At 39.8% G+C, this 22,309-nt stretch overlaps 1 protein-coding gene across 3 annotated transcripts in view; it reads left to right on the top strand.

The window, feature by feature from the left end:
- The first annotated feature begins 1,080 nt into the window (after nucleotides 1-1,080).
- The window catches only part of exd2 (exonuclease 3'-5' domain containing 2), a 70,799-nt gene continuing 49,570 nt past the window's right edge, over nucleotides 1,081-22,309 (top strand). For 2 of the 3 annotated variants that reach the window (XM_039741237.1, XM_039741235.1), the window contains exons 1-2: nucleotides 1,081-1,161; nucleotides 20,016-20,627. In XM_039741237.1, the coding sequence (XP_039597171.1) occupies nucleotides 20,319-20,627 (309 nt within the window). In that variant the 5' untranslated portion in view covers nucleotides 1,081-1,161; nucleotides 20,016-20,318. Of the gene's footprint in view, nucleotides 1,202-20,015; nucleotides 20,628-22,309 lie in introns of all 3 variants that reach the window. The other variant, XM_039741236.1, reaches the window with a different exon arrangement.

Genomic DNA, 22,309 nt, shown 5'->3' with positions numbered 1-22,309 from the left:
GTGCATTGGGATCTTTTCTTCCACACATTTTTAACAAAGGTTCTTTTTCTTCTTTGTTTGTGGTACTTTTTAAACTCTGTGATGCATCACAGCCATCTTATGTAGCGGAGGTGGTACAGTAATATCCTTATAACATTTTATAGAGTTCTAAACCATCCATCCATCCATCCATTTTCCAACCCGCTGAATCCAAACACAGGGTCACGGGGGTCTGCTGGAGCCAATCCCAGCCAACACAGGGCACAAGGCAGGAACCAATCCTGGGCAGGGTGCCAACCCACCGCAGGACACACACAAACACACCCACACACCAAGCACACTCAGAACTTCCTATATATTTTTAAACAGGTCATAACGACATTAACTGTCTTTCCAGTCAGGTTCTCTCTTTCATACATTGCAGTAAAACATGTGAGACAGTTTCGGGGGTTAAACACTCCTTACAGTTCTCATCTGTTACATTCTTTTATTAATTTTATATTACCACTTAACCCAAAGTCACCTGTTCTCCATCTGCTGATAATATCGTTCCTCCTGTGTCATCCTCTGTCAACGGATTCCCTTAAACTGAACTCTGAATTTGGCATAAATGCCTAGCTGTATTTCCTAATCCCCACACTTCTTTCCATACTTTTCCAATTTCCTTTTTTTTCTTTTAAGATTTTGCAAAACTTGCCATATACAAATGGTACATTGGGTTTGCATAATATAATGTTATGTTTTCATCCTTTTTTTGCCTTTTCCTATACTGAAAACAGAACCATCCCCAAATTGTATAATTGCTTCATGTACCTTCCTTTTCATTGATTTCCAGATGTTTTCTGTCTGCCATCCAACTACTGTACTGTATTGGCAGAAAAATTTAAACATACACGAGGTATCCTGCAAAAAAAAAAACGCCGATGAAAATATCACTATTCTTAAATACCTTAGAAAAACTGGAGTGAAAATGCAATTAGACTCTTAATTTAGGGATGCCGCTGTGTTCAGAGTTTTAATTGGACGGGGATCGCAACATTTCTCCGGTTCAAGTAGAGCGGAGAAATACAGGCACGCATGCGTAGATGAGTGCGAGCTGGGTCACGTGGACCCGACCTGATGAAAAAAGCGGAAGCAGCGCACGCCGTTTTCCTAAACAGAAGTATTCGCGTGCAGTGAAAGGTGGGTCACTCGGCGCTCCAGCTGGAAACAAATGTTACGGGTGTGTTCATTAAATGAATGAAGGAATGAGTGACGGGTTCCGTGCTGTGCATTGTTTGCGTGTGATATGTTTTCGGTGAAGATAAACTGTAATCTGTTGTGTGTAGTTTTGCGAGGCCTGTTTTAAAGTTCAGCATATTAATACTTTGTTGTTGATTGTAACATCAGATTGTAAAACAGTAAAAAATTTGCTACTTAAGACACTGGTATTTTGTTGAAAAGATAACGTTAGCGTATGCTTTCCTGTGTGTTAGTTAGTGAACAGGTGTGCTTCCAAGAGGGTGTCTGTTTACGTCGTGTTCTCAATATCAGGGTGACCCCGGCACTGTCCCTCTTTGCGTGGCTCTTTCCACGTCAGTGTTCGTTTTTATTCCATTGACATTGGTTTTCAGCCTCATCTAAATGACGTGTTGGTTTCATTGCATACGTTTTTTAAAAGAGTTTTCTGTGGCGGAAAATTGTCCTGTGCGGAGTGAGCCTCCGTTTTTCAGACGATGATACCGGTTAGGTTGGGTCACCAACGCGACCGTTAATTTATTTGCGGTGGTTCAGATTTGGCAAGGCCGCCTTTGTCGATTAATTTCAATTGGTGTTACGATTCTTTTCCGTTAGTACTGCATCTTTCCTTTGTGTTCTTTCATGGTAAGCACCCTTGCCTTGCATGTTATCAGTGGTCTGCTTTACAAACGCAAGGCTCTCATACACTTGTAAGATCATTCAAATGTATTTATATAACACATTGGTTATCCTTTAGTTGTTTTAATATAATAATAATAATCTAGCCTGACAGTTAATAGCCGTAAAAAGAAGTATACAATTACAAAATAAAACTGCATAGTTACGTTAGACGAGAAACCTAACAGCAACTGAATGCAAATACATTTCTAATTGTAATTTAAAATAATCCGTTTTGGGAGTTAATCTTAAGAGGGGTAGTTTCAACCAAAACTGAGGACCCACTCCTGCAACGGCACAGTCCTCCCTCCGCTTCAAGCCTGTGCGTGTGAAACGGGCAGTAGCAGTTAGAGGATCTGAGGTACCGGCTGGTTCAGTACCGACCGAAAGAGCCAGCAAGATTGGTAGGAGCAGACCCATGTAAGGCTTTGAATGCAAACAATAAAATGTTTAAACCCACCCTAAATTTCTGCGGAAGCCAAAAAAAAAAAGCAACTACCTAGGTAATTTTATTTATTTTATTATTATTGGAAGTGTGGACTTTGGCTGCAGCATTTTAAATTAGTAGTACAGTAGTTGGGACAGAAATGAGTAGCAGACACCAGTACTAGTCGTAAACAGGATGAAACAAAAGCATTAATAACTTTTGCAGATAATTATGGGAATAATTAGACTTTATTGATGACCATAAGCTATATTTGTTTATAAAGTTGGAACTCTGAGTCCAATATAATAGAAAGGTGTCCATCCAAAGACCAGATTTTTGTAGTCACTGGACGAAGATTGATGTTGATACTACTGTAATAATAGAGGATGAAAGGCCCATAAGAATCTATTTTGGATTAGTTTAGTTAGAAAAAGTTTGATGCCATCCAAAATTTGATAACCTCAATGCAGCCAAAGAGAGTAGTAAGAATGTCCTTGGATTTGAATATCATTGTAACAGTGGTACAATAGTGCAAAGTGGCACCATTTTAAAAAAATGGTCTCAGAACAGACCCATGCCTTCCCTGTATGTCACAGGAGCTGTAGGAGATAATGAATTACCAAAGTTGATATGAAAAGTCAGTCATTGTCCAGCCTGCTATATCCTAACACAGGTTCACGGGGGGGTCTGCTGCAGCCATTCCCAGGCAACACAGGGCACTGGGCAGGGCGCCAGCACACCGCAGGGTGCGTGCACACACACACACACACACACACACACACACACACACACACACACATCTACACACTAAGGACAATTTAGGATCGCCAATGCACCTAACCTGCGTGTCTTTGGACTATGGGAGGAAACCCATGCAGACATGGAGAGAACATGCAAACTCTCATGTAGGGAGGACCGAGGAAGCGAACCCAGGTCTCCTTACTGTGAGGCAGCAGTGCTACCACTGTGCCACATGCTGGCCGACATGAAAAGTCCTGCTCTTAATTTAATGTACAAACTACACAAGGGGCAGTGCCCCAAATTCCAATCTTGTGTTGATCAATAAAAATGTCATGATCAACTGTATTGAAGACAGTGATCTAATCTAGAAGAATTAACATAAAACAGTTCTCAGAATCGACTGCTCACAACGGATCTATTTGTCAGGCTTAGTAAGGCAGATTCAGTGTTGTGAAATGGTCTGAATCCAGACTGAAACATATCAAAAAAGCCATTCTTGAGCTAGAAAGGGCTGCATGTGAGAGGAGGGGGGGGGACATTTTTTCCAAGGATTTTAGAAAGAAATTGACATTTATCGATACCTTGAAATTGTAAACAGCAGTGTAGCAGAGGTTTAGTTGTTGCATGTTTAAAACAAGAGAGATCTTGTTAAAGAACTCCTCTCCCTCGCTCTCTAGTGTGTGTATATGTATACAGTATATATGCGTGTATGTGTATGTGTATATGTGTGTGTATATAAATATAATACACACACACACTAGGGTGCTTCGCTTGCTAAACCCTGGCCAGCGCTACGCACTAGCCTCTTTGCGGTTCTGCCACTCGTATATGGGGATGTAGATGTACAATTTGAACAGATTTTAATTTTCATGTGAAGTGTTACATTTGCATCCACGTGACATATAACTGCCCATGATTGCATTTTGTTTCTTGCTTTCTGTTAAATAAAATAACTTTTTCTAATGTTTGGCTCTGAGATTTAATCGTTTTGGCAAAAGTTATTCTAACGGGAAACTGTTAACGTTTTAATACAAGTGACATTTGAAGATCTCCTTTGTTGTCTAAAGTTATCCATGGGAGATGTACTACATTACCTTTCTTGGATACATCCTTTCTGCAGTAATTCGTGCGGTGGAAGACTGGGGGGTATTAATGGTTGTAAATATTCTTTGTGATGTTGTAAGTTGTTGTTTTTCATCTTCTGCGCGATCACCAACAGCTGTTTCAGCATAGTGTATTGATACGCAGTTAACCAATTTGCTTAACCGATCGTTATTTTTGGCATAAATTCGTTTGACTTCCCTGTTTCTAGGTGCTAGGATTGCCCGTGTACTCCTTTTTCTGTTGATAACTCTTCGTGATGAAATTGTTCAGATTTGGACATAATGTCTTCTTTAATTGGGAACTTAAATTGAGGAAAACATTAATTTATCAGAGCTAAGAGCACAGGAAGTGTGTCAGACAAAAGCATTCACATGACTGAGAGGTGAGAGGACCATGGTCTTATTTGAAAATGGTTGCTAGGAGGGTATGACTTTTAAAAATATCATGGCAATATTCTCGTATTGCAGGACTTGAAAAAATCTTTTCCAAAAAGTCATGTCTTGTCTTCTAAAAAGTCTTGTTACGTCAAAAGATTTTATTCTATATAATGGAGGTAAAATCCAGCTTCTGTATGACTGTCCAATTTTACAAGAGAACAACTTAACGGATTTAGATCAGGTCTTTTTCTAGAATTTGCTTGATTTTGCGACCTCTCTCATTGCGCTAAGAATTAAAGTTCGCTTGCGGTTCTGATTATTTGCAGAAATCCGAGATGGAGGCTGTGGGTGGAGTGGAGGCAGGGCACTCGCTCGCTCGTCTGCCTCAGGGCATATCTTACATCCACTTAACTAGTGAATGAGAGAACTACTTAATGAACTACTTGAACATTCTGGTTGATTTTGCGACTTCTCTCATCATGCTAAAAATCATGGTTTGCTTGCAGGAGCAGTATATTCATGCTAATCTGAGATAGAGGCTACTGGCTGAGGGGAGGGGGAAGCTTGAGATCAGGAGTGGGGAGCTGTGCAAGGCCCCCCTCATTTTTCTGTTTACTACTATCTGGGCAGAGCCATGGTTTCTGGTTATATAACAGACAGAACACTAGGGCGATGTTGGTCCTGAAAGGCACAATTTCCTTTCTATACTTATGGTGTCCTCCTCCCATGTTATCATGGTTTTTTCTCCTGTGTTCTCAAATTTGCACAGGTCAACTTCATTGGCAATTCCACACTGGTATAGTATAGATATGGGTGTTGGTGGGCAGTGATGGACTGGCATCCTGCTCAGGCCTGCTGCTTTCCTTGCATTCAGTGCTAAGTTAACCTTTGCAAATATTTCAAAAGTAATTTCCATTCTGTTAAGATGCACTTTACCTTTTGAGATCTCGAGCTGAGTCTCAGGAACCTTAAGGCCAGATGTTTCACATATGTTAAAGTTGTTCTTCACATGAACCGCCATACACAACTGGAATAAATTACCTGCTGACCCTGTAATGTACTCATTTCTAATCCTATCCATTCTTGTCACACCCAGTGCAAATCTTAGCATCTTTAATTAAGCCACCTCCAGCTCTGTCTGTAGCTTTCTGGTCAGTGCCACCGTCTCCAACCCATATAACATAGTTGGTCTCGCTGCAGTCCAGTAGACCTTCCCTTTCACTCTTGCTGATACCCGTTGGTCACAAATAACTCCCGACACTCATCTCCACCCATTCCACCATGCCTGCACTCTTTTTCACCTCTCTTCCACACTCCCCATTACTCTTTGCTTTTGATCCCAAGTATTTAAACTCATCCACCTTCGCCAACTCTACTCCTTGCATCCTCACCATTCCACTAACCTCCCTCATTTCCACATATGTATTCTGTCTTGTTCCTACTGACCTTCATTCCACTCCTCCCTAGAGCATTTCTCCACTTCTCCAGGGTCTCCTCAACCTGCTCCCATTCATCACTACCGATCACAATGTCATCAGCAGACATCATAGTCCACGGGGACTCCGGTCTAATCTCGTCTGTCAACCTGTCCATCACCATTGCAGATAAGAAAGGGCTCAGAGCCGTTTCCTGATGTAACCCCATCTCCAACTTGAATGCATCTGTCACTCCTACCACAGACCTCACCACTGTCACACTTCTCTCGTAGATATCCTGTACAACTTTTATGTACTTCTCTGCCTCTCCCAACTTCCTCGTACCATACCACAGCTGCTCTTAAGGCACCCTGTCATATGCTTTCTCCAGGTTCACAAAGATGCAATGCAGTTCCTTCTGGCCTTCTCTAAACTTCTCCATCAACATCCTCAGAGTAAATATTGCATCTGTGGTGCTCTTTCTTGGCATGAAACCATATTGCTGCTCACTAATCATCACCTCACTTCTTAACCTAGCTTCCACTACTCTTTCCCATAACTTCATGCTGTGGCTCATCAGTTTTATTCCCCTGTATCCCCCTTATTCTTAAATATTGGCACCAGTACACTACTTCTCCACTCTTCAGGCATCATCTCACTTTCCAAGATTCCATTAAACAATCTGGTTAAAAACGCCACTGCAATCTCTCCTAAATACCTCAATGCTTCCATAGGTATGTCATCTGGACCAACGGCCTTTCCATTTTTCATCCTCTTCGAAGCTGTTCTTGCTTCCTCCTTGTTAATCCGTTGCACTTCCTGATTCACTGTCTCCATATCATCTAACCTCTTCTCTCTCTCGTTCTCTTCATTCATCAGCCTCTCAAAGTACTCTTTCCGTCTGCTCAATACATTCTCCTTGCTTTTGAGTATGTTTCCATCTTTATCCTTTATCACCCTAACCTGCTGCATATCTTTCCCAGCTCGGTCCCTTTGTCTAGCCAATCAGTACAGGTCCTTTTCTCCCTTCTTAGTGTCCAACCTCTATTACAACTCATCATACGCCTTTTCTTTAGCCTTCGCCACCTCTCTCCTCACCTCGCGCCTTATCTCCTTGTACTCTTGTCTACTTTCTGCATCTCTCTGACTATCCCACTTCTTCTTTGCCATCCTTTTCCTCTGTATTCTCTCCTGTATTTCCTCATTCCACCACCAGGTTTCCTTTTCCTCCTTCCTCTTTCCAGATGTCATGCCAAGCATCTTTCTTGCCGTCACCCTTACCGCATCTGCTGTAGTTTCCCAGCTGTCTGGTAACTCTTCACTGCCACCCAGTGCCTGTCTCACCTCCTCCCTAAACTCAACCTTGCAGTCTTCCTTTTTCAACTTGCACCATTTGATCCTTGGCTCTGTCTTCCTCTTCTTGATCTCCAGCGTCATCCTACAGACCACCATCCTATGCTGCTTAACTACACTTTCCCCTGCCTCCCCTTAGCAGTCTTCAATCTCCTTCAGATCAACTCTTCGGCATAGGGTGTAATCCACCTGTGTGCATCTTCCTCCACTCTTGTACGTAACCCTATGTTCCTTCCTCTTTTTAAAATACATATTCACCAGAGCCATGTCCATCCTTTTGGCAAAATCCACTATCCTCTGACCTTCTTCATTCCTCTCCTTGACACCATACCTACCCATCACCTCCTCGTCTCCACTGTTCCCTTCACCAACATGCCCATTGAAATCCGCTCCAATCCCCACTTTCTGTCCCTTGGCTACACTGTTCATCACTTCATCCAACTCGCTCCAAAAATCATCTTTCTCACCTATTGCACATCCAACTTGCACTGCAGCATTCATCATCACTCCTCCAATTTCCAGCTTCATTATCATTACTCTGTCTTGACACTCTCTTCACCTCCAAAACACTCTTGACATACTGTTCTTTCAGAATAACTCCTTCCGCATTTCTCCTCCCATCCACACCATGATAGAACAATTTGAATCCACCTCCAATCCACTTGGCCTTACTCCCCTTCCATTTAGTCTCTTACAGACACAATATATCAACCTTCCTTCGCTCCATCATATCTGCTAATTCTCTCCCCTTACCAGTCATACTGCCAACATTCAAAGTTCCTACCCTCAGTTCCACTCTTTACTTTCCTCCTCTTCTCCTGCCCCTGGGCACGTCTCCCGCCTCCTCTTCTCCTTCTCCTTCTTCGGCCAATTTAAAAAAAAAAAAAATGACCACATGATAATCTCCAAAGTCTAAGTTGCTTATGTGAACAATAATTGTGACAGTTGAAGGAAAATGAAATGATTTGGGAAGTGGCACCTGTCTGCTTATACCGTGTCCGGCTAATGTGAGCAATCCATTTACACTTAAATTGTATGATTACTATCCAGGTAACCTAGAATACTTTTGAAGCTAGAATTATGAAAGATTATTTGTGCCACACCTATGTGCATTTCAACATGTTAACTACATTGCAATACAGTACATATACAGTATGTGCGGTCTATTTATTTTGGCACAGTTTTATTTTTGTTAAAATAAAAAGCAGTACAATCACATGATCTGTTTTTCATTGCAGAACTCCTTTTTTTATTATTTTAAAATGCAATGCAGAAGTGTATTGCATTTTAATTTATGTCCATAGATTACACATCAGAACTAAAAGCAAACAAAACATGTTGCAGTTCATTTGGTGGCTGCTCAGGTTGTTTTGCTTTTTGGTGCTTTTTGTATTCCATTTTAAACTGACGCACAAACTACCTTCCCTAGTGAAAAACAATCAATTATTTGGTTGATATGCTTTTAGTCAACCAAATACTTCATGAAAAAATTCAAGGCATAACATGCTAGTTTTGGATTGAAAAAAAAAATGACTTGGATGTATCAATACCAGCTTTCTGACCTCTGTACAGAATCAAATAATGGTTAACTTCCTATAACTTCCCCATGTACGGGGTGTCAGTCCATCATAGAGTGAATATGCACACTAGGGCCAATTAAGTTTAGCATTGCCAGTCCAACTAACCTGTTTGTCTTTTAGCTGTGGCAGGATCCCGGAGCACCTGGACTAAATATATGTGAACACCTGGGGCTTGAACCTAAAGCAGTTAATTTCAAAACAAGAAATAGAATCCTGAGGTAAATCATTGCCAGTTGAAATGCGTAGTATAAGATTTCTTAAAACTGAAAGACATTTTTGGGTTGCATCAAGAAGATATGGTGGTTTTTGAAAGGATAACAACAACAACGACATTTATTTATATAGCACATTTTCATACAAACAGTAGCTCAAAGTGCTTTACATATTAAAGAATAGAAAAATGAAAGACACAATTATAAAACAAAATAAATCAACATTAACATCGAATAAGAGTAAGGTTCAATGGCCAGGGGACAGAAAAACAAAAACTCCAGGCGGCTGGAGAAAAATAAAATCTGTAGGGATTCCAGACCATGAGACCGCCCAGTCCCCTCTGGGCATTCTACCTAACATAAATGAAACAGTCCTCTTTGGATTTAGGGTTCTCACGGAAGGGCTTGATGATGATGATGGTCACGTAGTCTTCTTCCTTTTAATCCGTCCATCATTGTTGGAGCATCATGAAGCTTTGAGTAGGTGGAGGTGGCGCAGGCCACCACCACAAAGAAACCGGAAAAAGAAACAGAAAAGAGAGTAGGGGTCAGTACCGATTTTAGAGCCACCATGAATAGTTGTTATGATGAATTGAACATACAGAGTATCAGGATTAAGTTAAATTACGATTAAAATGAAGTTATAAAAAGGCCATGTTAAAGTAATGTGTTTTCAGCAGTGTTTTAAAGTGCTCTACTGTATCAGCCTGGCGAATTCCTATTGGCAGGCTATTCCAGATTTTAGGTGCATAACAGCAGAAGGCCGCCTCACCACTTCTTTTAAGTTTTGTTCTTGGAATTCTAAGGAGACACTCATTTGAGGATCTGAGGTTACGATTTGGAATATAAGGTGTCAGACATTCCGATATATAAGATGGGGGAGATTATTTAAGGCTTTATAAACCATAAGCAGAATTTTAAAGTCAATTCTGAATGACACAGGTAACCAGTGTAGTGAGCATAAAACTGGTGTGATGTGTTCTGATTTTCTTTTCCTAGTTAGGATTCTAGCAGCTGCATTCTGAACTAGTTGCAAACGATTTATATCTTTTTTGGGTAGTCCTGAGAGGAGTGCGTTACAGTAATCTAGTCGACTGAAAACAAGCGCGTGAACTAATTTCTCAGCATCTTTCAGTGATATAAGAGGTCTAACTTTACTTATGTTTCTTAAGTGAAAAATGCTGTCCTAATGATCTGATTAATATGTGATTTAAAATTCAGATTACAGTCAACAATCACCCCTAAGCTTTTTACCTCCGTCTTGACTTTTAATCCTAATGTATCCAGTTTATTTCTAATAGCCTCATTGTATCCATTATTGCTGATCACTAAAATTTCAGTTTTCTCTTTATTTAACTTGAGAAAATTACTATTCATCCATTCTGAGATACTAGTCAGACATTGTGTTAGTGAATCAATAGAATCGGGTCATCAGGTGCTATTGATAAGTACAGCTGTGTGTCATCAGCATAGCTGTGGTAGCTCACGTTGTGCCCTGAGATAATCTGACCTAACGGAAGCATGTAGATTGAGAATAACAGCGGACCCAGGATAGAGCCTTGTGGAACACCATATTGGATATCATGTGTCTTGAGTTGTAATTCCCACAACTAACAAAATATTTTCTCCCTGTCAGGTAGGATTCAAACCAATTTAAGACACTGCCAGAGAGGCCCACCCATTGACTAAGGCGATTTCTAAGAATGTTGTGATCAATGGTGTCAAATGCAGCACTCAGATCTAAGAGGATGAGAACAGATAAATGGCCTCTGTCTGCATTTACCCGCAAGTCATTTACTACTTTAACGAGTGCAGTTTCTGTGCTGTGATTTGTTCTAAAACCTGACTGAAATTTATCAAGAATAGCATGTTTATTTAGGTGGTCATTTAACTGCATAATGACTGCCTTCTCTAGAACTTTACTTAAGAAGGGCAGGATAGAGATGGGTCTAAAATTTTCAAGAGCGAGGGTCAAGATTATGTTTCTTAAGTAGGGGTTTAACTACAGCAGTCTTAAGACAGTCTGGGAAGACCCCAGTATCTAGTGACGAATTTACTATGTCAAGAACATTATCAATTTACGCCTGATACTTCTTTGAAAAACCTTGTTGGTATCGGGTCAAGGGCGAGGTGGAGGGTTTTAATTGAGATATTATTTTTGTAAATCAGGTAAATCTATCCTAGTGAAAGAGTTTAATTTGTTTATAACAGGATGTTGGGGTTTAGGGGGATCCTTAGTGTTGGGGAGATATACTATGTTATTTCTAATATCATTAATTTTTTGATTGAAAAATACAGCGACAGCCTCACAGGTTTCACTGGAAGCACTTAGGAGGCATTCCTTTGAGCTACCTGGGTTTAGTAGGTGATCAATTGTTGAAAATAAGACTCTAGGATTACTAGCATTGTTATTTATAATCTTGGAGAAATAGCAGCGTCTCTCAAGACGGACAGTGTTATTGTATTCTGTTATTTTGACTTTTAATATTTCGTGGTGGATAGTAAGTTTAGTCTTCCTCCATTGACGCTCAGCTCTACGGCATGTTCTCTTTAAATCAGACACTCTTTGGGTCTTCCATGGTATATCAATGCTAGAAGATTTTTTCACTGTCTTTTCAGGTGCAACTATGTCAACAGCAGCTCTCACTTTAGAATTAAATCTTTCCACCTTACTATTTACATTGTCCTCGCTATTATAGCTGGCACTATAAACGGACTGATTGCTTAAAATGTTTGTAAGTTTTAAAGCTGCTGCCGAATCAAAGAAGCGTTTTTTAACAATATGCTTCTCATGAGTGTTTTTATCATTATTTCTATATTAAAAAGTAGAAGAAAATGGTCTGATAGACCAATATCAATGATCTGTTTTATATCAACTTTCAGTCCTTTAGTAATCACTAAGTCTAATGTATGACCTGCTTTATGTGTAGGCTGATTTATGAGTTGTGCTATGAGATGCTATGAAAGGTTACTTAGCTGAAAAATTAATCGATGCAGCTTATTAATTTTGTCTTAACACTTTTTCAGTTTTTAAAATGAGCTGCATCATTAGCAATATGTTTTTGTCAATTACTTCGCAAATATTTTAATATACCTCAGGTTTTGCTTAGCAATTCAATTAATCATGTAAAAAACCAAACCAAAAAAGCTAAATTATTCCTGAAAAATGAAAGTACAATTTCTGTATTACATGGATGATGGAATAAATCTTGCTGAATATTTTTGAGACCAATTTGAAATGTTACTCTACACATGGATGTATTGCTGAATGTCTGCAGCTTATCTTACCCTTTTATACTCTGGTGTTCTTGCAGTTCTCAATGTTTTAACAAACACCTCCTTCACAGTATCAGTTAATGGACAATAATTAGACCACTTTTGTATAGTGTGGCGAGAAGAAATTCTTCCTCGCCAAGGTAAATTAAACTTATACAAAATACTCTCTTTGCACCTCTGTTACTGATTTGGATTCCATGTATGCAATAACCACTTGCATGCAGTGAGGGACAGAGGAATTGTTCATTGCCATTGAAACTGCATTTTGCATACAACACTGGCACAGACAACAAAATATATATAATTTCCTCACCTTTCCTAATGCCCTGAAAATCGTCACTTCCTTGACCTGCACCTGTGTTTTCGTTTTGATATTTTAATCCAGGGAGTCTATCTGCTCACTTCACAAGCTCGTCTATCAGTTATTCCTCTATACTTTTATGATGTGGTCTTTGCTGTCAGTTTTCTTAGACTTACTGTTTAATAGGTTGTGATATTGGAGTTGAGGAATACTTAATGTTTTCCTGCCACAGAAACAAAAGCTATCTGTGATGCGTCAGTGTTTGTTTCACATACTGCCGCAATAAGAAGTGAGACAAATAGTGGCAGGTATATCACTCGGCACAGATTTCACACTTGGGTAGACTTGTGTAATTTTACTACACAATCATTTGTAACTCAGTTTAAGAAACACTGGTTTCTTGTGTTGAAAGGGGAGCGTGGGGGATTGAGCAGAAGAATAAAGAGCTGATCACAAGGTCTTTCAAATCTACTGTGTACTTCCAGTACCAAAATTCCTCAATTCTGGTACCATACCATTTTAAAAATTGATTTTTTTCAGTACTTACAGCCTACTGTGCAGCCTTACCACATGCATATGCATTGCATTGTAATGTAGTAAACATATTGGATTGCCATTAATTTTAGCACAAACTATCTTTTGTTAAAATGCTATTATACTGAAGCAATGTTGATTTGAGAATCATGAATCGGGGGGGGATTGTGCCGAATATCACCAGTAGTTCATATTGGTTTATTTTTTTGGATACAGCAACAGGTTGAGCGTCATCCTGCCAGTGAGTCTGCCACACAACGTTTAAACGAAACAGAAGGGCCTACAGAGCTCAACAACAAAGTCCTGTTTGTGATTGTTTTGTGATGGTCTTTATATGAAAAATATTTGTTACTTCTATAAAAGCCACATTAAATGTTGTTTACCTATATTTAATTACTTATCTTCCCACAGCCTAAAGTCAAAGTTGACTGCACAGCTTCCTGTGTTTGATGCTGGAAAAGTACATCTGCAATGCCACTCCTTATTCAGGAAAAGATCCCAGTCATCCCACGGGAAAGACTTTCTGAGACTGTGGTCATAAAGCTTATGGAGCTGTTTCTCGACAAAGGCGGAACCATGACAACAGTTGTGTAAAGTGTGTCAGGAGCTTCCACCTTCAGCTAAAGCCATTCACATACTGAAGTAGCATTGCACACGTAGTTTGTCACATACCCGTGTCGATCAAGCACAGGAAGCTCTGCAGTCTACTTGTGACTTTACACTGTAGGAAGATAAGTAAATAAATCCAGGTAAATAACATTTGATCTGGCTTTTATATAAGTAACATATAAGTGTTTTTTATATAAAGACCATGATAAAACAATCACAAATGGAGCTTTCCCTGATACCTTGCTGAGCACTGTAGGCTCTGCTGGTTTGTTGGACATGCGTGGGGCAAATTGACTGGCAGGATGATGCCCAACCTGTTGCTGCATCCAAACGGTGCCATCTTTCGCCTTTACGCCTGGTGCAGCTGCATTGTTATGTGTGAGTAGACCTTTCTTGTGGGGAAGGCTTCTGTTCTTTCTCTGATGTAGAACCCTCATCTGAGGTCACCTCTGTTCTAGCACATCATTATTTGAAAATAGCAGTGTCAGATTTGGGGGAGCATGAATGTGACTAAGAGAAAAAAGCTGAATTTAAAAAAAGCTAACCTTTTAAAAGTACCATAAATTTGCACTGGCTGTTACAGACTCAAATCACATAAATATTTTTAATCTAAGATAGTAACAATAAGAGCAGCTCACTACGCGATAAATCTAGGAAGGGCCCGAAATCTAACCTGCAACTTCTTGATTATGAGTCGGAAGTTCTTACTGCTGTACCAACCAAGCGGTCGTGTCAGAGTCATACCCTAACCAAATTTCTAATTCTTTGGTTATATTCTTGAATAAGAGCGCACTTGTTATACGTGTACCTTTTGTGAAAGTGTTTGATATTTGGACTTCTGTCTTCACACATTATATACAGTAATCCCTCCTCGATCGCGGGGGATGCGTTCCAGAACCCCCTGCGATAGGTGAAAAATCTGCGAAGTAGAAACCATATGTTTGTATGGTTATTTTTATATATTCTAAGCCTTTAGAAACACTCCCACACTGTTTATAAATATTCTCCTCACAGTTATACAGTAAACCCTTGTTTACCATTATTAATCCGCTCCAGACAGATAAATGAATTTCCGCGAAGTAGGATTCTTTATTTATAAATCTAATATTTTCACAGGGCATTGAAAACATGTTTACGACCTTCTAAATATGTTTAACATTATTAGAGCCCTCTAGACATGAAATAACACCCTTTAGTCAAAAGTTTAAACTGTGCTCCATGACAAGTCAGCGATGACAGTTCTTTCTCACAATTAAAAGAATGCAAAAATATCTTCCTTTTCAAGATGCGCATCAGGAGCGGAGAATCTCAGAGAGAGTAAAGTAAACAATCAAAAATCAATAGGGCTGTTGCGCTTTTAAGTATGCAAGCACTGCGATAAAGCAACCACAATGATGGGATCAATATGAAGGTAGCCTTTCAGCATTTTTTAGAGGAGCGTCCGTATCTTCTAAGCAAACGGCCACTGTGCAAACAGCCCCTCTGCTCACACCCCCTCTGTCCGGAGCAGAGAATGTCGGATAGAGTGAGAGAGACAGAGAAAAGCAAACAATGAAAAATCAATACGGGCTGTTAGAGCTTTTAAGTGTGCGAAGCACCATGCTGGAAGCATATCGTATATCATTGAGAAGTTTTATTTAATACGTTATACGTGCTCTGATTGGGTAGCTTCTCACCCATCCACCAATAGCGTCCCTTGTATGAAATCAACTGGGCAAACAAACTGAGGAAGCATGTACCATACTTACATTTAAAATCCGCGATGGAGTGAAGCCGCGAAAGTCGAAGCGCGATATAGCGAGGGATCACTGTACTTAATGTGAAAATTTTGTCATTAGTACTATAACATGATCAAAGTTTGTATTTTAGCTATATGTTCAACATTTCTAGCCTTGCATTTCCTGTCATGCTACATTTACATAGATCTTTGTAGATATGGAACACACATGAAATTCATGTGTTCCAAATAATGATATATTATTTACCTATACAACTCCAAGCACCTCACACTCCGATAAACAGCCTTGAGCTGGGAGAACTTTGTGTCCGAGATGAGCTGTGGTGGTGGGGGTTGGGATAACAGGTTGCTTGCTGCTTGTGCTGATTGACACATTTGCAAAAACAAGAATGTAATGGAGAGTTGCGAGGGAGTTTATGGGGGACCGAGATGGAGTTGTTTCGTAGGCTTCAGGGATTCTAATGTTATCAGTGCTCTACCATTTATTGGGATAGAGCATAGTAAAATTAATTTCAGAATTACAAAGCATACTTGTAGAAATCCTGCTAAACCCTCCTTTACCATACATTCTTTTAAAGTCTACTTTAAATCATTAAAATGAATGTTGTGTGGCGGGCTGCAGGGATATTGTAAAAAATATTCACATCAGAGCTTATACTACTGTCTGTGCCATTCAATGAAAGAACATTGCATAGAAATTACTGAATTTGAAATTTAATATCGATGCCTATTCCTTTACTTAACAGTTTTACTTATTAGGTAAGCAAGTCTGTCCATCACATCCACTTTAGGCAGATAATACATACATTTATTTGGGTTGTAGAGAGCATTGTTTGAGCCAAACTCAAATGTTGCTTGTGAGGCAAAGGTAAGAAAAGTCTATTGCTTTATGCAAGAGTTGTGCTAGGTAGGTAGGTATGTGCGGTACCTTTGTTTTGGTTAGATACTATATATGTTAGATACTATATATGCTATGTACTAGCTTAATACTACTTGATGTGCATTGTTCATATTGCATCTTGCATCATGCTTAATCATATGTACTGTATTCATCTAGGGGAGCTCTTTATGAGTTAATGCATTATACCGGTCTATACACTAAAATGAAAGTCAGTGTGCAAACATTAGCATTAAATTAACTTGGCAGCTACTGGGGATGAGCACAGCTCACGTCAGTCAGTAGTAATCACAGCACCACAGATTCTTTAAGAAGCAATAAATTGTCCATCACCTCCACTGCCCTGGATAATTCTTTGTTGGTGCATCTGCACTATATGATTTTTACAATCCGAACCTGTGGGTTTAGCTGGTTAGTGTGTACGTCGCCATCTAAATTTTGCATGATGTCATTGCCCGAGGCGTTATTAGGAAGTCCTATCATTAGGACTATTTGTGGAATTAAGGCAGAAAAATGAATATCCAAAAACTAATAATTTGATTGATTTGAATTTAAAAAGGTAGTTCATGTTACTAGAATCTGACCTTAAATGAGATTTATTTTATTTAATCATTTATTAGCATTACTGTCGTATGGAAAGTTGGAGGCATGCAGTGATTTCTTGTTCCTGCACCCACCACACAGTGAACCACCTGGATTGAGACTCGAGTTCAGTGGGTGACACTTCAGCACCACACTGGAACAGTGTGAGGTTCTTTATTGTGGAGGACCTGCTTTCAGGGCTGGGTGCAGATTAACATCATACCTAGGTTGAAGCTATTGCAGGTTAAGGGCATTGCTCAAGGACCCATCAGAGTAGAGTCACTTCTGGCATTTGCCTTGTGGAAGCATTTCTGGAAATTGTGATATAAAATGATAGCCGTTTTTGTATAAATTTGCAGAAAGGAGCCTGCTGGTGATATCACCGGACTAGAATGAAGCTGGTGGAAGAACTTTTAAATCCCAAGAATCAATGTTGTGGAGTCAGATATGCTGTGGTAGGTCAGCACATTCAGCTTGTGCAATCACTGTTTTCTTGCTGACTTGATATATTCATCATTGGCATAGTGGATCCCATGGAAGTACTCCTTCAGACTGGGGAACAGGTGATGTTTCAGATGTGACAAGGTCTGCAGAATGTGGCGTTTGTGCCATATCTTTGCAACAAACCTTTGTATGACTAGCTGCAGTACATGCTTGGGGTACCTGTGCTGCACTTTTTTAACTTTTGCCATATCTTTCTTTTTCTCATTTACATGATCTCTCGTTCCGGACATCGTTTTTCCATCATGTGGCTTTGGCATTTTGACCCATTTGCTGTTTGTTTTGCGTATTTTGATCTGATTTAAATACAGGAAATAGATGTTAATGTTATCCAAGGGGTTATTGAGGTTCAGGGTATGTGTTATGTACTAGTGGTGCTTTATGTACTCTGATGTGACGTTTCAGTAAGTATGTGTTTGGAGGCATTGTTAGAGGTTGGTGTTTTTTGTGAGACGTGTCGTGGTTTGTGTATTAGTCAGTCATGATTGAGCTGTCAGGTCTGTATGCAGAAATTAAAGGTGGTCAGATATCAAAGTCGACATGAAAAGGCAGGTTACAGCCCACTGTCCGTTTGTCCTATTTCAGACAATATTACAAATGCTGATCCCCGTGCTGATGACACAACTGCAAGCAGCGATAGTGCTGCTGTGCCCAGCACATCTTCAGACTCTGGTTGTGCACACACCTTTGCCTCGGAAATTGCCTGGGTGACAATATGGCTGCATGCTGATGGATGCTGTTCTGGAGTCCCAAAAAGCAATAGTAGATGCTATAAGAGATGTGGCCAATGAACTAAGGAATACAAGGGCTGTACTATGTGATATTGACCACAAATTAAATGAATTGGTTAAAAAAATAAATGCTGCATCTGACTACCTGTTTTTACATTCTGCTAAGAAAAGTGAAACAGAAGTTGTAACGCTGCATGACTTTGTTAATCATTTAGTTGGTCAGGTTCATCATACCATATCTCTTCAGGTACGGGCAAGCATGACTCTTCATGCCAGCATAATGTGACACACTTTCTGTGGACTATACAGCAGCACATTAATAGAGTGGAAATACATTCTATTTACATAAGCAAATTCATTATCTGAAGGCCCCTTTATAGCGTAGCATCAGCGCTGAGCCATAGAACGGATCAATTCTTTTCTCTTTACATGGCTATTTGAGGTGACAATCTATCTTTAAAAGAACTACTTGCCTTTTGCTGCACTAGTTGGAAAAAGACTGCACGGAGCTGCAGTTTGTTTTTTTTATACATTCTCCAGCTATGTAAGATGTAATGCCAGCTCATTCTTTTGTATTATTCATATCTGCCTGATGTAACTTGCCATGCGCCGTTGGAAAAGTAATGTGCCTGCAGCTGACCGCTTCGATTACATTCTGAAAACCGGACATAGCTTCAAATTGTGCTTTGATGTTTCGCAGTTCAGCCAGAGTGTAAGGAAATCTTGTATATCTTGATGCAAACGGATAATACCATCCCATACAGCTGGCATGTAGCGACTTGTTGTTTGTGAAATAACCGATTGGTCAGCAAGTTCACATTGAAAAGCTCCTGTGGTTAAAAACCAGAGAGTGCATATATCTTGCAAAGCAGTATATAGAGCACAATTTCTCAAAGTCTGCCTTAACAAAGCTGGCACCAGTTCAGCACACATCCTCAAGAGTATAGCTCTTGGAAATCGAAATCAACTTAGAAGCCAGTAATCATCATAATCTATAAATAAGCACTGTCTTATTTTTCCATTTGCATTCTAACTATTCTAAACAGCTTTGGTAGTTGGAATAGTTTGGCCAATCTATGCACCATTGTATTGACATATAATGATTACAGTCAAGTGAATTAAATGTGTAAATGATGTGCAATTAATTTCGGTGTATTTGATAAATCCTGTGTCATTCTTGCAGATAAATGACACAAACAGTATCACTGTTTTGATGCTGGGTGCCCCCAGTTTGCAAATCTGAGTCAAAACGTGTGTATGCAAGGTAGGTGGCTACCGTGAAAGTGTGCGTGGCTTTATGCCAAATTTATGTTTTATACATCTCAGTGTGTGAAGAAACTGGTGTATGCAACAATTTTGTGGATACACTCTGGTTATACGTGAGGCCCCTGGTCAGTAGATTCCAACCTGCCAAGTTTGAGTGATGTTTGTTTGTTGTCAGCTTCATACTACTGCTGACAATTCAATGCAACCTCATTGCCCATTTACAAATAACCCCGGTCTAAAGATGTAATGATCATGATTACCTGGAGTATTTGTGATTATATCTATGATAGTCTGGTGGACAAAATAGCTGTTGAAATTAACTGCTATGCTAATTTCAGAGATCATATAGTCCACAAATCTATCTTTTTTTAATTCAGTAGTATTATCTTTTAGTTCATTGTTTTAACTGATATGTCTTTACATATACTATTATGATACATGTTGCCAGTGAAATATGATTCTTTCTAATATACTTTTTTAATATTTTGTTTGTAGGCAAAGAAGTGAAACATCAAAAGAAGATGGAGGATCCATTTTGTGTGAAAAAAGTGATTGTGTACAGAAGTAACTGCATGGACAACATTTGTCAATGGTTATTTTTTTTGATGGGTTTGCATTAGGATGAAATAATTGAATTTATTTTTGTGAAGGTCACTTTGTCAAAAAAAAACCCAAGTGCAGAGAGTTAGTTCTAACAAGGGCCTTTGCCTAAGAAGCATTCCTAGGCCAAGTATATGAACTTTAATTTTGTGGGACTTTTCTGCACTCTCCTGTAGTGACATTATATTGGCCTTTATAATGTCAAAACAGACACACTTATTCATGGCAGTGGCCACTTTACTTGGGACAACATTAGGTTGTTTAGTTGTCTGGAAAGCTGTCAGAGATCAGAAACGAAAAGTGACACAGAAGGAGAATGGAGAATCTAAAAGATCTGAGGAGGAGACAGAAAGTGAGGATCTGTATTTGCCTGCCCTTCCTCAGGCTGATGAACTTTTGACCGTGCAGCCGGTGCTTGTGTCCTGTAAAGAAGAGTGGGGGGAGATGTGGCCATCTTTACAGAAGGATCTGGCTGTGTATCCTGTCTTGGGAATGGACTGTGAATGGGTAAGGAAAGGCATGACATTCAAGCAGTTCAACTGTTCCTTTTCAGCTTTTGAATAGATTGATTGATAAATCTGTTGCTTATCAAATTCTAAACATCATTCACACGTGTGTTTATTGTACTTATAGTTAAATTTAAGATGGCCTATTACTTTACTGTCAAACTAGGCTTTTAAAAAAGTTATCTTTCAATTTGCCTTACCTACAGTGCATCCGGAAAGTATTCACAGCGCATCACTTTTTCCACATTTTGTTATGTTACAGCCTTATTCCAAAATTGATTAAATTCATTTTTTTCCTCAGAATTCTACACACAACACCCCATAATGACAACATGAAAAAAGTTTACTTGGTTTTTGCAAATTTATTAAAAATAAAAAAACTGAGAAATCACGTGTACATAAGTATTCACAGCTTTTGCTCAATACTTTGTCGATGCATCTTTGTCATTAATTACAGCCTCAAGTCTTTTTGAATATGATTCCACAAGCTTGGCACACCTATCCTTGACCAGTTTCGCCCATTCCTCTTTGCAGCACCTCTCAAGCTCCATCAGGTTGGATGGGAAGTGTCGGTGCACAGCCATTTTAAGATCTCTCCAGAGATGTTCAATCGGAAGTCTGGGCTCTGGCTGGGCCACTTGAGGACATTCACAGAGTTGTCCTGAAGCCACTCCTTTGATATCTTGGCTGTGTGCTTAGGGTCGTTGTCCTGCCGAAAGATGAACCGTCGCCCCAGTCTGAGGTCAAGAGCGCTCTGGAACAGGTTTTCATCCAGGATGTCTCTGTACATTACTGCAGTCATCTTTCCCTTTATCCTGACTAGTCTCCCAGTTCCTGCCGCTGAAAAACATCCCCACAGCATGATGCTGCCACCACCATGCTTCACTGTAGGGATGGTATTGGCCTGGTGATGAGCGGTGCCTGGTTTCCTCCAAACGTGACGCCTGGCATTCACACCAAAGAGTTCAATACTTGTCTCATCAGACCAGAGAATTTTGTTTCTCATGGTCTGAGAGTCTTCAGGTGCCTTTTGGCAAACTCCAGGCGGACTACCATGTGCCTTTTACTAAGGAGTGGCTTCTGTCTGGCCACTCTACCATACAGGCCTGATTGGTGGATTGCTGCAGAGATGTTTGTTCTTCTGGAAGTTATCCTCTCTCCACAGAGGACCTCTGGAGCTCTGACAGAGTGACCATTGGGTTCTTGACTAAGGCCCTTTTCCCCAGATCACTCAGTTTAGATGGTTGGCCAGCTCTTGCAAGAGTCCTGGTGGTTTCAAACATTTTCCAGTTACGGATGATGAAGGCCACTGTGCTCATTGGGACCTTCAAAGCAGCAGAAATTTTTCTGTAACCTTCCCCAGATTTGTGCCTCGAGGCAATCCTGTCTCGGGGGTCTACAGACAATTCTTTGACTTCATGCTTGGTTTGGGCTCTTGACATGAACTGTCAGCTGTGGGACCTGATATAGACAGGTGTGTGCCTTTCCAAATCATTTCCTAATCAACTGAATTTACCACAGGTGGACTCCAATTAAGCTGCAGAAACATCTCAAGGATGATCACCTGAGCTCAATTTTGAGCCTCATGGTAAAGGCTGTCAATACTTATATACATGTGCTTTCTCAATTTTTTTATTTTTAATAAATTTGCAAAAACCAAGTAAACTTTTTTCATGTTGTCAT

This window comes from Polypterus senegalus, chromosome 18 (genome assembly GCF_016835505.1).
Source record: "Polypterus senegalus isolate Bchr_013 chromosome 18, ASM1683550v1, whole genome shotgun sequence".
In the NCBI taxonomy this organism is placed as follows: Eukaryota; Metazoa; Chordata; class Cladistia; order Polypteriformes; family Polypteridae; genus Polypterus; species Polypterus senegalus.
The sequence above is the reverse complement of the archived record's forward strand: the minus strand, read 5'-3'. Positions and strand labels throughout refer to the sequence as shown.